General features: G+C 26.3%; 1 protein-coding gene across 1 annotated transcript in view; it reads right to left on the reverse strand.

The window, feature by feature from the left end:
* LOC136972722 (zinc finger protein aebp2-like) overlaps positions 1-17,663 on the reverse strand; it is a 78,754-nt gene that overhangs the window by 39,404 nt on the left and 21,687 nt on the right. The window contains 1 exon segment of the mRNA XM_067267330.1: positions 15,985-16,243. Coding sequence (XP_067123431.1) covers positions 15,985-16,243 — 259 coding nt within the window.

Here is a 17,663-nt window from a genome sequence, read left to right on the forward strand (position 1 = left end):
AGGGGTTAAAGTTTTTGACAGGAGGGACATATTTAACAGGAGAACGACGATTTTCTCGCATGTTAAACACGTTTGCAAAACTCGAAATCCGTTTAACCTACGAACCGAATTTCTCGCGTCGAGTTTTTTACGTTTTCTAAACACGTCAATGGACAAAGACCGAAAATTTTCCTTCCTTTGAATATGGAAGGAGCGCACCTGAAGTTCTCACGTGTGACGTGTTTTTGTCATGCAAGTCGACGTGGGATATACATACCGACCAGTGTCCCAGACAGGCAATGTCCTGGAGACAGACACCGGAAAACCCGGGTCAATGGTCTCCATCAATCGCTTCACTTCTCTAGCCCAGTTACTTAACACGGTATTTGTTCGATTGTATACGAAAACAACACAATTTTCTTCCGGTTTCTCTTTGTAATCTTTACAAAACTCTTCCGACGACGCGCAGGGGAGGGGGAAGAAGAAAAAGAATCCCAGATAACGTTTGAACTGTTGGCCAAGGGAAATCCACATGGAAAAATTATTAAAGACGAAGTTAATTAGCATTTGAAATAAACAAACAAAATTACCGTTTGACTAATTACTACACAGTAAGAATACTGAACATATATATATATATATATCTCCTAATTTTTGCTTCCCCTTCCGGTTATTTGGTATTTTTAGTTCCGGTTCTTTTTGGTACTTTCCAATTACTTACGAAACCGAATTCCGATATTTCGCGCACATTCGACTCCTACGATAATTAAATGGAGTTAAAATTCTTTACCTATTATAACTAAACAACATTGAACTACAGAATATTTAAAAATTAAATGAATGATTACGTAATTATCACATATTCTTACGCAGGAATGTAATTCATTCAGGAATTAGAAATGTAGATGAAAACATCTGGCGATATTTTTTACCAGATGTTTGCTTACTTTTTTTAATTTCTTAAAAAATAAAATAACTTGTTCAAACATTTTAATGAATAACTTTCCGTCTAAGCTTAACTAATTAGTATACAACGGTAGCGGAAAGAATTTTTGAATTTCAATGAATTGTATAAAATTGTTTTAATAACCAGTCGAACAAATTTTATATTAATGTATGTATTTCATTATTTATACATTAATGATGTGTTGGTTGTAGTTTAAATTACATATATATCTTAACTGGGCGATAAAATAAAAGGTGAACAATAGATAAAATAGACTACATTTTTTTGTTTTCTTTATAAAAATCACCAATTCTTTTCTATTGATCTACTACCCGGTAAATTTAAATAATATTTTTTTAGAAACGAGTTAAAAGAACGATTTTGTAATTAACAAACATATTTATACGTTATTTATTTACTTTTACAAGTAAATAGAAAAGTGACGAAGGACAGTCAATATCTATTCCAAAATGAACATAAAAACAAAGACGACAATTACATAAAATTAAAAATACATTAAATACAATATAAATAAAAACAAAAAAGTATAAAAGTTCTTCGAAAGAATTTCTTTTCCAAGTACCGTTTTTCTTTGATGTGCTTTATCAACCGCTTCTGACAAAATAATTACGGTGCTACAATACGTTGATCCAAGACATTATCTTTTCTTTAGTTGAAATAACTCGTAACTCATAGTTCATAACTACATATATATATATATAGTTACCAATAATTATAAAAAAATAATAAATAAATAATATCCGCCAAATCGTATGCTTGCTAAGAATGCAAAAATTTTGAAGTTTCTGTCGCCCAAATGACGGACGTCTAGTTAATTGTCGCCCAGTTGTCGTGTACCCCAAATTTCAAGAAATTATAAGCCTATGCATATTAATGACTAGAAAACTTATATTACAATGATGCTGTTTAAATAGTGCAGTAGAAAAATTTCTTAAAAAGTAAGAAATAATATTTGAAATCTCATCTCTGAAATATCCACTATGATGAAAGTGCATATAATGTGAGAAATCAACTGGTTAAATTTTTAAATATATAAATAGTACTTTCAATCATGCTCGAAATTAGAAAAAAGTTCCGGCTGTCTATAAATTACGTCCGCATTTTTCTTGAAATTTTTACTCCCTCCTCTTATCCCAGTTTCCGTAATCCCCTGTTCGGACGTCCAACAAAACTCGACTCCCCTTGAAACCACTATCACTTTATGAATGATAGATACTATAAGTAGAAACGAAATAAATACAGTATAATAAAATACATAAACTGTATAAAATTTAATGTAGTGGTTAAGACAAGTCGGGCAAGGGGAAGGGAAAAATCCCTTCCCCTTGTCCGACTTGTCTTCACCCCCTCCCTCCTTCCAAGTGCGGACGTCATTTATGGACACCCCTAACATTAAAATTAATGACGGTAATATGATGTATATTATTTATATATAGAAAATAAATTATATAATTTAAAAATAGAAAACTTGTAAACTTTTAACAAAGGAACAATAGTAAAAAATCAGATCATAATTATTTTCATAAAAAAAATATTTCTGTGTAAACTGTAACATTACTATATTACATTATTAGCTAACATTAATAAAAATAAACAAAATTTCTTCTAATCACCACTTAATTCTTGGAACAATTACATATATTGGTTGATCCCAGATTAAATGGTGCAAAATATTAGGCAGAAGTTTAAAGAAGTAAAAGTGAATTTATCATATCCATGTTATATTGAGACTTAATATTTTAATTATTATGAATTCCAATATATTTAAATATATGTTTGGTATGCCCACATTATTTTCTATAAATTCAAAGAAAAAAAGGGAAGGAGAAAGACAGAGATTACCAGTAAATTTGGTAATCCTATTTTATAAAATAAATTTCGATCAGGAATTTATAAATGGCAAAAAAAAAAACAATATAATTTTAGAAGCAAGCAAATACAAGCAACTTTTATCAGCAACTATCAAGGTTCAATATTCTAATTAAATCATAAAACTTTTTGATTAATTATAAATTTAGAAATTGTATTTTAATAAAGATTCAGATAAAGTTAACATAAAACAAATTCCAAATAAAAATGAACATGGTATTTTGAAGACAAACAACAGAAACCATTATTATAAATTAAAAATTAAAAGCAATATTATGTTTTAAAATAATACTGAAAATCAAGTTAAACCATAAAGTTTAAAACATTTTTTCCAAAAATTATAAAGAATAACTCTTAATACAAAATCTTTTATTGGTAAAATTAAACTAAAACTTTAATATGAGGTGTGTTTCATTCCAAATGGTGCCCTATCACATTTTTAAACTTTTTGGACAATTATGCTCACTAATTACTAGTATAAAGAACTATCATAAAATGTTTTTAAACACTCAAAAGCAGGCTTATAGTATTCTACATGTTTATAAATCAATGTTAGCATTGTGAAGTTAAAGCTTTAAGAAACTTCACTGAATACTGAAAATTAAGTCAAAGGGGATGAGATGCACTTTGAATGATGCACCTCATAATTGACAATTCTCTCATCTATCATTTTATTCAATTAAAAAAACAAAAAATAAAAAAACTTGATGAGAATAAAATATACATCATGCTTTCATAAATAGATATGAATGCATAAATTTTTCTTAATAAAAGTTTGGTGTTTTATTAAAAAAAAAATATTTGTGAGACTTGAAGTAATCAGTTATATAAGAAACAAGAAAATCAGCATCTTATATTTCAAAATATTTCCAAAAATTGTAATCTTAATTAATAATAATTAATTCAATGGCATATTCTAATTTCTCACTTATAAAAATATCATCATTATAAATTCAAAAACTGAGCAAATTTGTTACACATTATTTTTCCACATAATATAATTTTGTTAGAATATAAAAACTACAACCATGAAAACATCTTTAAGTTACTTAAATGAAATTTTATTTAAGTAAATTGATTTTTCTAAATAGAAACTGCTTCTCCTTACAGAATTAGTTTAATATATATTATTGATTCAAATAAAAACTAATTTTATCTTACAGCAGAATCATTTGTACACTTGTCATTAGCTTTTCATGCTTTGCATGTCTTGTTCATAACACAAGTAACAATAACATACAATGTAAGTTGTTGCCATATCACCAAACAGAATGGTTCAGAATAAAATACAAATGATTATTGAATAAAAGTTTATTTGTTTCAAAAAAATATATTGTAAATAAATATTAAAATCATTTAAATATATACAAAGAGAATTGTTTTTCATGTAAGTGTAGGCATGGTTACACTAACAAACATGTTTCATAATGCAACTCAAATTTAAATAAATATCTTAATGCTATAGAATATTAAAAATGCATATAATTTAAATGTTCTAGAGCAGGGATGGGCAACCTGCGGCCCGCATTCATATATTTTGCGGCCCGCGACGCATAAAATGTGAATAAATATATCAATTTCCCAGCTTAAGGAAGTATGCAGCAAAAATTCAAACGTTATTTTTACAACTTATGTATGTGAATACTTTTTCCCGCAATGAATTTAGTAAAAATTAAAACAAGAAACCGGCTAACAGACATATGGAAACTAATTTAAAACTAGCAGTGACGAATATTTAACCAAATATTTCCAATATATTACGTTTACATCAGTTCCAGAAGCTAAATTAAGTATACCTAATCTAATTTATAATTATATATGAATAAATAATTCTGATTTACCAACGTTTTTTTTCCTCTTTTTCTTGTATGCGGCCCGCATCAGTTCAAAAGTCTTAAAATGCGGCCCTTACATAGAAAAAGGTTGCCCATCCCTGTTCTAGAGCAATGAGACATATATTTTAAAAAAGAAAAAAATTCTAACATTTATAAACACAAAAATCCATTCCATTTAAGAACATTAAGTAACTATTTAATTTTGTTTTGTTTAAAATAATCTGAAGATGGGATAATTGTATCTTGAAAATGTTAATCAAATAAACAATTTCTAGGTCCTAGAAACTCTTTTATCATTTTTCTGTTTGAATAAATATGCAAAATCCTGATGTTGTAGAAAAGTGAGAAACAATCTATAACATAAGCAATATTATTTTTGTATTTTTGTAGTAAAAATACCTTCATCTATATTATTAAAGCTTCATCAGTTCTAGATATTGGAACAGAATGCTTGGCAAATATATTTTTATATATTTTTGCTTTAAATATTTGAAAGAGCACTTTTCAAATTTTAAAAGTTGCATTCCGAAATAAAAATCTCTAGATATTTTTTTTTGAAGTTTCTGCCAAACATTTTGTTCAAATATCTAACTGATAAAGTCTTAATAAAGTAGGAAAAAATACTTTTACTACAAAAAGCTTAAAACATTATTTGCATTATAGATTGAGTTATAGTTCTGTTTGAATATAAACTTCTTTAATTTCTCATACTTATTTTAATTTAATAAAATGTGAACATACTATAAGAAATGCTAACTCAGTTGTTTAAATTAATACATTTGATTTTTTGAAATAATTTTGAAATATTAAACAGCTGTAAATATAAATTATGATTATTATAGAATTTTTTAAGGAAAAACAATTATATATGGATATTATTTTATTTCTCTTTAAAAAAATTATAATTAGAAATTACTAGATCTAAAATGTTAAGATATGTTGAATCACATCACTGAAGTTATCATCAATAATTAATCAATACATGTAGAATTTATATATATTATAAAATTGATTCTCTAAACCAGGGATGGGCAACCGGTGGCCACATTAATATTTTTTGCGGCCTGTGTAACATAAAATATGAATAAATATATCAATTTCCCAGCTTAAGGAAATATGCAGCAAAAATTCAAACATTATTTTCTATGTATGTGAATAGTTTTTCTGCGATGAAAAATTAAAACAAGAAACTGGCTAACAGACACATCGAAACTAATTTAAAACTAGTAGTGACAAATATTTAACCAAATATTTCCGATATATTACGTTTACATCAGTTCCAGAAGCTAAATTAAGTATACATATGCTAATTCATAATATATATAAATAAATAATTGTGATTTACCGGCATTTTTCTTCCTTTTCTCTTGTATGTGGGCCATGTCAGTTCAAAAGTTTTAAAATGCGGCCCTTACATAGAAAAAGGTTGCCCATTCCTGCTCTAAACCAGAGGTTGGCAACCTTTTAGCAGTGTTGTGCTGAACCTAAGTTATAGTGTTATTCTGGGTGCTAAAATGGTTCTCCAAATTTTTTAAAATATATTATCAAAATTAGTCCAGTTATAGTGGGCTTCAAAAATATATAATTTTGATGTTAAGCTCTTAACTGAATTATATTCTTACATGTGAAGTGATTGCACAACATGTAAATGACGATAAAAAGCGTAAAAGCTTGTGCTGTAATATAAATACAAGCAGGAGATTGGTTTTTAATGTATCACAGCCTACACTGAACTATGGTTTTCATTTAAATAGACAGTTTTTATACTTTCATTTATTACTAGGAATATAAATAAACTGCAGGTAAACAGCACATCCAGTGAGAACCTCACAGATCACCAGACAGGTTTTATAAAAAGTAAAGCAGAATTCCTCGAAATGTAGCCCAAATTATTTTTAAAGTGGCCCAAAAACTAGTAGCCTAGAGCCCTATAAATATCTCAATCTGCTACTCATAGCCCAAACTTGCAATCCTGAAATCCAGCTGTATTTTATTCAATAAGAGAAAAAAGGGATACTCCATATGTAAGGTGACATCTGAAAACGTGTTACTGTAAAATCAAAACCATATTAATCAGATCAATGTTGTTCTTGGTATATTGTTCTCTTATAGAATAGAAGCACTTTGATCTAAACAAATGAGTTAACATATGCATATCACAATTCAGACAGTGTTTTCATTTTGAATTACAAAGTACCATACTTTGAACTAACCAAATTCCTTAACATGTAAATCTCTAGAGCCTCCAGATCTCTAATATGTTCTGATCATACGGTTGTCTTTAATAGAATAGTTTGTTGAAGCATAGGATCATCATCATCATCTTCTGAGGTGTACATCAAGAGGAAGGTGGCAGTTTTCCTCATATATGTGCTCCATAATACATTTCAATAATGACCTTTTGGTCAAGCCAATGTAAAATAAGTTCCTGTCACATCTGTTGTCATGAAGAGGAATCTCATATAAACTGGAAGGGGTCTGTATGTTTATGGGATCCTTCCCATACCTTAGCAACAAGAAAATAATGTGGGTGCATTTGTATGCAATCTAGTAGCCCTTGAGGTTGGCTATCTGTTTTGTAAATAGCAGAGAAGCACTGATCATATGGCACTACTAAACGATCTTTGCCTTTTCTGTCAGCTCTTAAGTTACCTGGGTTGCTGTGTGATGCAAAAACTGTAACTTAATGTTTCAATAGATGCTTCTAATGAAATACTTTGAAAAATCATGGGCACATACTATCTTCTGAATATTGGCTAGTTCAACTTCCACATTCTCCTTGGAGGTACAAAGAGCATATGCTTTCCTAATATGCTTCAACAAGCCACTCTATTAAAGATAACCATACAATCAGAATATATTAGAGATCTGGAGGCTTTAGGAATTTTTAAGGCATATTTGAGGTACAACTGTATCAATTGCAAATAAGAAAAGCCTGTTATGACACTTCTCTGTAAGGAAACAAGCATCCAATAAGTGTTCATACTTTTGGCAACATAATTACTTTTAAATTCCAAATTTGGTTCAATTAAGTTTTCAAGTACATATTCTATTGTTCCTAAGACATTCCAGTTTAGAACTCTTGTTCCTGATGAAAGCCTTCAGGGTAGGCCAAAAATATATAAATATCATACAACTGGACTGTTTGTGAGGTTTGTTGATATATTATATTCTTGTTCTACTAAAAGCTTCGGAATTAAGTTATTGCTATTAACTCTCCATGATAACTAATGAAAATATGTAATTTTCATTAATGCATTAGTTCATAAATATTCTTTGCAATTCTGAGTTACAGAAGAAATGGAAGAAATAATCCTTTTTGAGTTTGTGACATGAAATTACAAGTATTTGGTTCTTGATCTTAAAGATAAAATTTTGATTAAAAATATGAAAAAATATGTATTACTTATATTTTATCAAAATTCAATTTTAGCTATACATATGCTTAGTATTTTTAATCATAAACCATTATTAAATATACTTTAACAGTTTTATTCTGTATTCTATTTTACAATTTAAAACAGAAAAATCATCATATTTGTTTTTTTAAGAATTAAATCTCAATTTTACTTAACAAAATTTTCTAAGTATAATAAAACACATATCACAATGCATTTGTAATCAATTTACAGTATAGATTAGATATAAAAACTTCAAGATGTATTATTAAATCCTGATATAAATTACATGTAAGAAAGGATAACATTTATAAGGATATAAAGCTAAATGACAATAAATCTACACACTAGAATGAATGCATTAAACATGTATACTATTAGAAAGTATACCAAAATTTATGTAAAGACCTATATTTATTACATCAAATACTGAAGCTACTACAAATCTTACATAAAGTTACTTTCATTATAATGTTAATATGCTATATTTTAGTATTGAAACAATCAGACAACCAGTTGTCATGATAAAAAAAAATCTTTAATAAATCAAAGTGATTTTTAGTAAGAATCATTTTGATAAGATTACTATTATTGTAGAATAAAAAAGTTATTGTAAACATTTATCTTTAATTCTTTGTATAAGGACAAATGCACATTATAAAACTTTATTTTGTACATAACATTCTTATCAGCTGCAAATGTAGATAAATAAACAAATTAAATAGATAAGGTTTATAGATAAAAGTAAGTCTTAGAGATTTATATTTTACATCAATCAATACAAACCTGAAATATAGTAGTATAAGATCAGGGACAATAATCCTAAAAACAATTTTCCATCAAATTATTATCCAAACATTGCTAAAATAAACTCGCATTATCAACAAGAAACTTGTTGCTTTTAGAACTCATTCATTATTTATCTGTAGGGAATTTTGATGAACATTAAATGTAAGTTCAAGCTTGTATCAGTTTTAATCACGTAAGCATTATATATATTTAGAAATAAAGTATTTATATTTTCGCTTGAAATGTATAAAACAATAAAGTAATATTTTGAAATAAAGAAATTATGAGATGATCTCTCTTTTGCATCATTCATAATGTAGATCATAATGAGTCCTTTCTTCAGAAAGAAAGAAAAAAAATACATATTTCTTTCTGAAAAAAGGACACATTATGATCATTTTTTTATATTAAATGACTGAATGAATTAATGGCATACTTTAGTTTTGTGCTTTTACTTTTATAATGTATATTATAAAAGTAAAAGCATAATGCCCCACAATGCCTTCCTCCCATGATTAATGCCAAGAACCAAGAAATATTAAAATTTCAAGTAAACATAACCTGCAATATCTGTTAAAGTGTTTAGGTGATGTGGATGTTGATGCCACCAACATTGATGTAGTACTTGAATATGTCTCCTGTAGACAAGACTATCTGACATCATACTCCTTAAATGATGAAAAAATTATTGAAGCTTTAAGTGATATTACTCTTGACTTTCAAGAAGTAGATAATGAAGACAATGATGGTAAAATAAATGAAGGTAGTAATAATATTCCAATGTTCGCAAAAACTCCAGCTAACTTAGAAAACATTGAGTATTTTTTCCATACAAGAGTAGCCAACTTTTCAGATATGTTGTTGATTTGTAATCTCTGATCAAGAATGTTCACAATTTCACACGGTCAACAACAGAAACAAATTATAAATTTTTTCAGCGTAAATATTTTCTTTTTAGTCTAATTTTCTTTTGTTTGATGTAATCTTATCATTAAAATATATTTTTGGATCATTTTACCTAATATATCTATTTTGCTTCAATCTTTTATACAGTAATGTGTCAGAAATAATTTTTTTAACTTTATTAAAAAATTAAAAATATTTTAATTATATTTTATGTGGTATATGAACAATATATGAAACTGTAGTATAAAACTTTAAAACAAAACATTAAATACTTTTTGTACTTGTGTTTGTACAAAGATATTAAATTTTGTCACTGAATTTTGATAATCTCAAACAGGCGACAGAAACAAAGTGATGTATATCATTAATTCACTTGTTAAATATTAAATATTATTATTTCCTCAAATAAATTCCAGGGAATAAAGGTGGTGTTAAAAATAAACCCAAGTTAAAAAGGAGGAGGAAACATGTTGAAGTACTGCACTGTGAAAGGTAATATATTTTAGAATGGCAGGTAAGAAGTTTAACTGAAATTCTCTCTCCCCCAATTGTCTTGAGTCTAGCAGCACTTTCTATTCAAAGGTTCATGGAAACATTTTTTGAAATAAAATTTAAAAATATTGTTAAATATTGAGCATGAGAAAGTTGTAATCAAGTTCATAAGTCAAGTGTTAACTGAATATTAGAAAATCTCTGGTTCAAACTTACTATCTTTTTCCAAAATTCTGGTTCAAATTCATCATGATAAATTTGAACCATGAATTGGTAGTCAAAATCCTGTTGCTATGACAACATTGAAGCAGAAACAAATGAGAACATAATAAGATGCTGAATTGGATTAACAATGAAAACAGTAATTTCAAATTTTGTAGCTGTAATCCATAAATAATCAATAAATAGTTTTGATAATTTGGAAAATATACAAATAATTTTCACTTGTCTCCTGTTGCAAGTTAATAAACCCGGACCTTGAAAAAACTCGAGGTCTTCAAATAAACCTCATGGAATAAGTACATTTAAAAAACCCAAGGTTTAATCAAAGAAATGTGTTATGTACAGAGGACATTCAATGAGCAAAAAGTAAAGAATAAATAAATACATTACTTTGTAAAATCATCATCATCATATGAACTTTAAAATAAATATAGTATATTTTAATTTTAAACTCCACCTTATAAGATATTTTTTATACCTAAAATTTAGTTGAAATTAAGATATGTCCTATAAGCCAAATTCATCTTATACTATGAAGAATACTTTTATCTCCAAAAACTTGATGTTAAAAATATATGTCCAATACAACAGTGCATCTTATAAGGTAAAACATACGGTAATAGTACAACATAATAATTACAATGATAAACAATAATAACAAAATAGATGAAAATTCTTGCTTGAGCATGCAATAATAAAAATGATCATTAACTGTTAACAATCAGTAATAAAAACAGAAGCTAAAAACCTAATATTAATTTAAGTAAATTGTAATTTAGTAAAACCTCACTAATTCAAACTTTCCTAATTCAGAATTTGCAACAATTCAAATTACTATTCTGAATTTATTATTATTTTTTAAATAATGAATTTGTTGATTCTAATCCAGGTTTTAACTATTACCTTACTCTTAGACAGATGCATCAAGATATGATTAAGATACAGTTGGAAAAGGAATAGCAAACAAAGTTAGCCTTTTTTTTTTTTTTTAAAGTTCAAATTAGTAAAGGTTGGCAATGAAAAAAATGATATAACTATTTTTTTTGTATTGTAAAAGTTTATGAAATCACTGTATTTGTTCCTTTACAGTGCATAACAAAATTTGACTTTAAATAAAGTATACTTTTCAGACCACACAATATTTATTTGAGTAAAAACCTTGCCAAATCAGAATAGGCTTTTCCCTGATTAATCTGAATTAGTGAGGTTCTACTGTTTTATTTTATATAAAATAAAAAATACATATATATATATAATAATAAAACCTGAACATAAATACCATATATACCAATCAAATCATTGAATATTAATTATTTTGGGCTATATCTCGGCTAAGTATAACTACATATAGCATTATCTGTACTAAAGGTAGGCAGCTTGCCACAGATTGTATTCTAAATTATTAAATTTGAATACAAGCTATGGAAAAAGTTTTGGAATCACTTCATCATGAGAATGTTTTTGTAGCAGTGTAAGCATGTAGCACAGAAATAATTCATGTAATTGATATAAAATAATTTTCTAACAGTCAGATGCTTTGGCTACATTTAAACAATCAAAATAACATTATGTAAATTAAATACATAATTCTTTTTTAACATCACAAGTCAAAAATTATGAAATCATCTTATATATAGTATATTTAAAATAATTTGTTGTTTTGTTCAATATACAATAGCAGGTCTGAATAAAAAGTAAATACTTGTAGATACACAAATGCACAATTATTGTATTAATGTAACAAATTCATGGCACTTACAAAAGACATATATATCAAAATAACAGAAAGAATTATGAAACTCCTTAAAGATGGCAATTCAACAAGTACAGTGCTTTGCAAAAAATGTAGCTTTATTCAGCCAGGTGTATATAAAATTTGGTGCAAGACTTGCTTGCTGACTCAGTTTGTTTATATTTGCACTTGCACTGCAAATGTAAACAAACTGAGAATATTATAAAAGGAAATCATATTGATTGACCACAAAAGCCATCAAAGCATCAGGATCAGAAATTAAAAGCAATATTAACACAACAATACAACAAAAGAGATGAATAGAAATTGGAAAGAGCATATGTTACTGTCTGTAAGAGAACAGAGAGAAATCATTTGATAGAGTTTTCTTATTAGAAAAGCAAAACTAAAACAAGCATTGACATTAAAGCACAAGAAAACAAGGTTACAGTATACTGAAGTGGTGCAATTGTGAACTGAAGACAACTGGACAAGTGGTATTCAGTGATGAGTCATAGATTTGTATTGGTTGATCATTAAGATAATGCTGAAAATTTGTCAGGTATCATTCTAATGAAATGGTTAAGAATGTCTACAGAAAAAAAATAATTGAGTTATAAAATTTAGTCAATATAACAGTTAAATCATAAACTTTTATTAAACTTTTCTTTTTCTTTTATTAAACTTGATTTTAAGACAAGGCTTTTAATTTTTAGTACTGTATATACTTTATGTTCTTTCCAGTTCTCTTTTATTAATGCATTTTATTTAAAATAAATAGAACAGATTAACAGTTGAAAGTTTAGAATAAACTCCAAATTTATAATAAATTGACTAAGAAAAACAAAGCCCACATTTCTATTGTATTTATTTAATATATTAGAAATGTATTTTAAAAATTAATTTAATATAAAATATTTATTTAAACAGGTTAATAACATGTTAAGTAATAATTATAATATATACTGTTTTTGTTATTGTGTACTCTTATTAACTTATGCTAATCTGAACTCCTAATCCGAATCAATTTTTTCTTCCCATTTTCCCACAACTCTTTCAGCCAAAAACAAAAGTTAAATTATTTTTTAAAAACACAATGAATTTGTAAAATTAATATCTATTCTAAAATATATATATTTTAGAATAAACATGTCTATTAAATACAGCATAAAAATCTTTTAAATATGTATATATATATATCTGTAGTTCTTTTCTTCATACAAATTATAATCCCACTTATCCAAATTTTTCTTGAAGTAGAACAATCCTATACTACAATTAGTTTGATTAATATGAGTACAATGTATTTGAAAATTTTATTTTTAAACCTATTTCTTATTGTTTGATTCTTGGTTCCAAAAAAATTTCCTAATTCCCAAAGGTTAAAAAAAAAAACAGATTTCTGGGTCTATTAAAGTGAATGTCAGTTTTTCTGTGATATATGCATATTCTTTATTTTAAAATGTTGCTTACACAAATACTTTATGAAACAGTACATTTATAAATAAAATTTGTTGTTATAGCTTTGAAATTTGAAAATATTCTAAAATTTACATTCAATGAGTTTCGATCTATTCTATATGTAAATGTCTGCAGAAGCTTGGAAAAAAATCAACAAAAAATATTTGCAAATTTTAAAATTGAAGCATTGCTATAACAATTGAATAACATTATTATGCTACAAGAAAAAAAAAGCAAGTAGTAATATGTTCTATACTTTATATAGCAAATTCTATTGTTATTAGTTCCCAACAAAATAATATAAATTTTTTTTAGTGTATATAATTATAAAACCTTTTTCATTTTATGAGAGATAATATAATCTATAAGTATATTTTGTTATATTTACCTTTTAATTTTTATAAGAATATGAAGAATTTAAAATACAGTAAAACCTTGGTTTTTGAACGATTCACTTTTCAAACAAATTGGTTCACAAACAAATGTTTAAACTCATATTTGCCCCAGTTGCCAAACAAGCTATTCAGCAAGAGCCAACCACAGATTAGTGAGATGCAGATAGTCAACTCCCTATATTTGCCATGTTAAAGAAAGTCAACAGCCTGACCAATCAACAATGGGACTTTGATTCAGAACTCGCATCATTAGAAGTCACAACACAAATCATCAATGACGTTGCTATTTAAATTATATTTTAATGCACATATGGGAAAGATACTATTTCCGTTTTTTGGTACAGTACGTACCACAGTTGAATTTAATTATATTAATTAATAAAAACTGTGTTAATTGACATTCACGTAATATACATGGCATTCAAGAATTCACGTTTAAAGGTGCTCAAGTTAAATTAAATAGCAAAAATTTATTATATATAATATTACATTGCATTTGTAGGCATTTTTATGCATGAAACAGTTAAAAAAAAGATTACTTTATTTTGAGTGTCAGGAATGGATTAATTCTTTTAAAATTTTTTTTTTAATGGAAAAATTTGTTTCAATTTTAGAACAACTTTTAGGAACAAATTATGTTTGAAAACAGTGGTTTGGCTGTACACACAATTCTAAAGAAATTTGTGACAAGAATATCTGAAAACTATTCTTGTTACAAACCTCCCTAAAAATTTAGAAAGTAAAACATCTCTAAATTTTTAAGACTAGGGAAAAAAAATGAATACAGAAAATAAGAATAAGTTTTCCACACAGACCTAAGAAAATACTTCAGCTTTAAAAAAATCCAAGAAAATATTTGTAATAAAGACTAACTTAAGCTGGTTTAAGAATGATCCTCAAGTTATTAACCTTTATAAAAAACAAATTAACAAGCCTAATAATCAGAGAGATAAAAGAGACATTTCCATTTGGTACATAAAATGGTTTTTTAAGATGCATTAACATCATGACTATCAAATTCCTTACGGTCATCCTACATAGAACCACCTTTTCAATAATTCACAGAAAAAAATGCAAGAGATAACGCTTATTCTTGGTAAGATTTAATATTTAATAAGAATAAAAATGTAATAAAACAATACTATTGAATAAACTTTAAATTTATCAAATATTTACTGATAAATCATTTATTGATCCATTTGATCTATATTTTTATAATCTTATACAAGATGATTTCAATTCAATTTCATCTTCTCTTAAAAATTTCAGCCAATATTTTTTGATAATTTTACCTAGCAAAATCTGAAAATGTTGACAATTTTTGAATAATTTAGGCCTTTTTGCCCTTATTTTACTTGTGTGTTATCCGAAATCATATGTAAAAATCACAATTAAAATCAAATATTTATTTTATTCTTTTGTTTTATTTCATTAGACGCTTTGTACAATTCTCTGCTTTTTTTGGTATTCAAGAAAAAAAATTCCATTAAAATCCTAGGAGGCTATTATGCAATATGGAGGAACAGGTGTTTACAATATCTGGTGTTAGAATCCATGCAGCACTTCTGTTACAATGGTTTTGGTACTCAAGAATGGGATGGAAAGCCTGAAAATACTAAGAATTTTAATGGAATATTTTATCTTGAAGTAAAAAAAAAAGGAGAGAACTGTATGCACTAAGCTGAAAAAATAAATTTACTTAAAAATACAATAAAAACACTTTGTTGTTTCTATTGTAACACAAAAGGATAACATAATAACCAAAAATATGCAAGTATTAAATTTTAATGCTTTTTAAAGTAAAGTGTTTTATTTATTTACTTAAAAACTACTTTTATAAATTTAACTGCCTTATTTTTGAGTTGTTTAATAAAATTTTTAAAACATTTCAGTGTGTAAAAATAAAAAAAATTTTTTAAATAAATAAACATTCTTTTACCTGCCATACACTTGCGACGATACCTAAGCTTTTTCTTCTTTATTAACTTAGTAGGTGTGTCATCTTTACTTCGCCCCACTTTGTTTCCATTTGGAGCAGATGCACTATTAAAATGTGAATTTACATGCCTTTCTAAAGCACTTTGAGATGTGAAACGTTGATCACACCTTTCCACAATACATTTAAAAGGTTTATTTCCTCCATGACACAATATATGTCGTTCTAACCAACTTAATGAACACGATGGGCGATTATAAACCTACAAAGAAAAAAAGCAAAAACAAAAAACACATCAAATAAAAATTATTACTTTAATTTAATTCCTCATTTTTATTATGATCTTACTAATTTAAAGTACAGTAAATATATCATGCTTATTATGATTAAATTTTTATCTACACAGAGTTGACAACTATAAGAAACAACAATAATATAAAAAATTTGTAGCAAAATATTCATATCAATAAATTTGTTTCATTCAATCCAAATAGTTATATATCTACTTAAATGAAAATAAATTTCTGATATAATATATAAAAATAATAATAAAATTTTGTAAACCAGAAAATTTTACAAACATGATAACTAAAATATTGTCATCTAATTGATTTTAGTTACAAAATTAAAAATAAATTATAGCATACAGAAAATAATGTTTCCTACAAAATATTACTAAATTTTTCCCTAATATCTAGTTAATAATTAATATGTTCTTCCAGAATTAAATTCCATTAATGCTATATGAAATGAATTAAAACTAAAGGATAACTTATTTAGAGCTGTGGAATATATATGTTAGGAAATTTTTTCTGCTAATTTTAATGCATTTTTACAATATTTTTACATTAAAAACAGCTATTCTAAAATCAAACAACATTAAGAAGTAATCTATTAGAAACATTAAAAAATACACAGATTAAAAGATTAAGTGAAAATCATCGAAGAGTCTAAAAATTAATTTACTTTAAATTATTTAGATATCATACAAATACTAACAAAACAACACTGAGTTTCTATACAGATAACAATAAAGTAAATAAAAATGATGTTTTGTGATCTTTAAGACATATTTAATTTAATAAAATGATACTGATTTTAAATGTATGAAATAACAATGTTTAGAAAATATCAATATTTCAGATAGAAATAAAAAAATCTGCATTGTAACAGTAATGGCAAAGTTGTCAACTCCAGCAGTTTTTGAATGAATATAGGAGAGTTATGATCTGTCACACTTATTCAAACCTTTTAAACAGCTTTAGATTTACCATATATACTTCTTTAAAAAAAATCTTTCAAAATCATATATTTTCTAGAGAACTTTTTCAATTATACATTTTATATCAATTTGAAGTAGTTAGAAAGTTTATTATTAGACCAAGAGAGTTTGAGTTTATAAAATATTCCAAACAGTAATATAATTCAGTAGGACATAACTTAGAAATAGACAAAAATGCTCATTTCAGAAGACAAAAACAGATCCTGAAACTGAATTATAATGAGAGAAAAAATCATTTCAAATTTGATAAAAGTTAGCAGCACAATAGTCAAATATATACTGAAATCATATATCTAAAATAATTAAGTTATATATTGATAATATATTTGCACTAAATATGAAGACATTTATAATCTGCGGGTTTCACTAGTCTTTGATTTTGAAAGGATTCAGGTTAAAT

The sequence above is a fragment of the Centruroides vittatus genome, unplaced genomic scaffold (genome assembly GCF_030686945.1).
Source record: "Centruroides vittatus isolate TY-2023 unplaced genomic scaffold, ASM3068694v2 contig_301, whole genome shotgun sequence".
Taxonomy (NCBI): Eukaryota; Metazoa; Arthropoda; class Arachnida; order Scorpiones; family Buthidae; genus Centruroides; species Centruroides vittatus.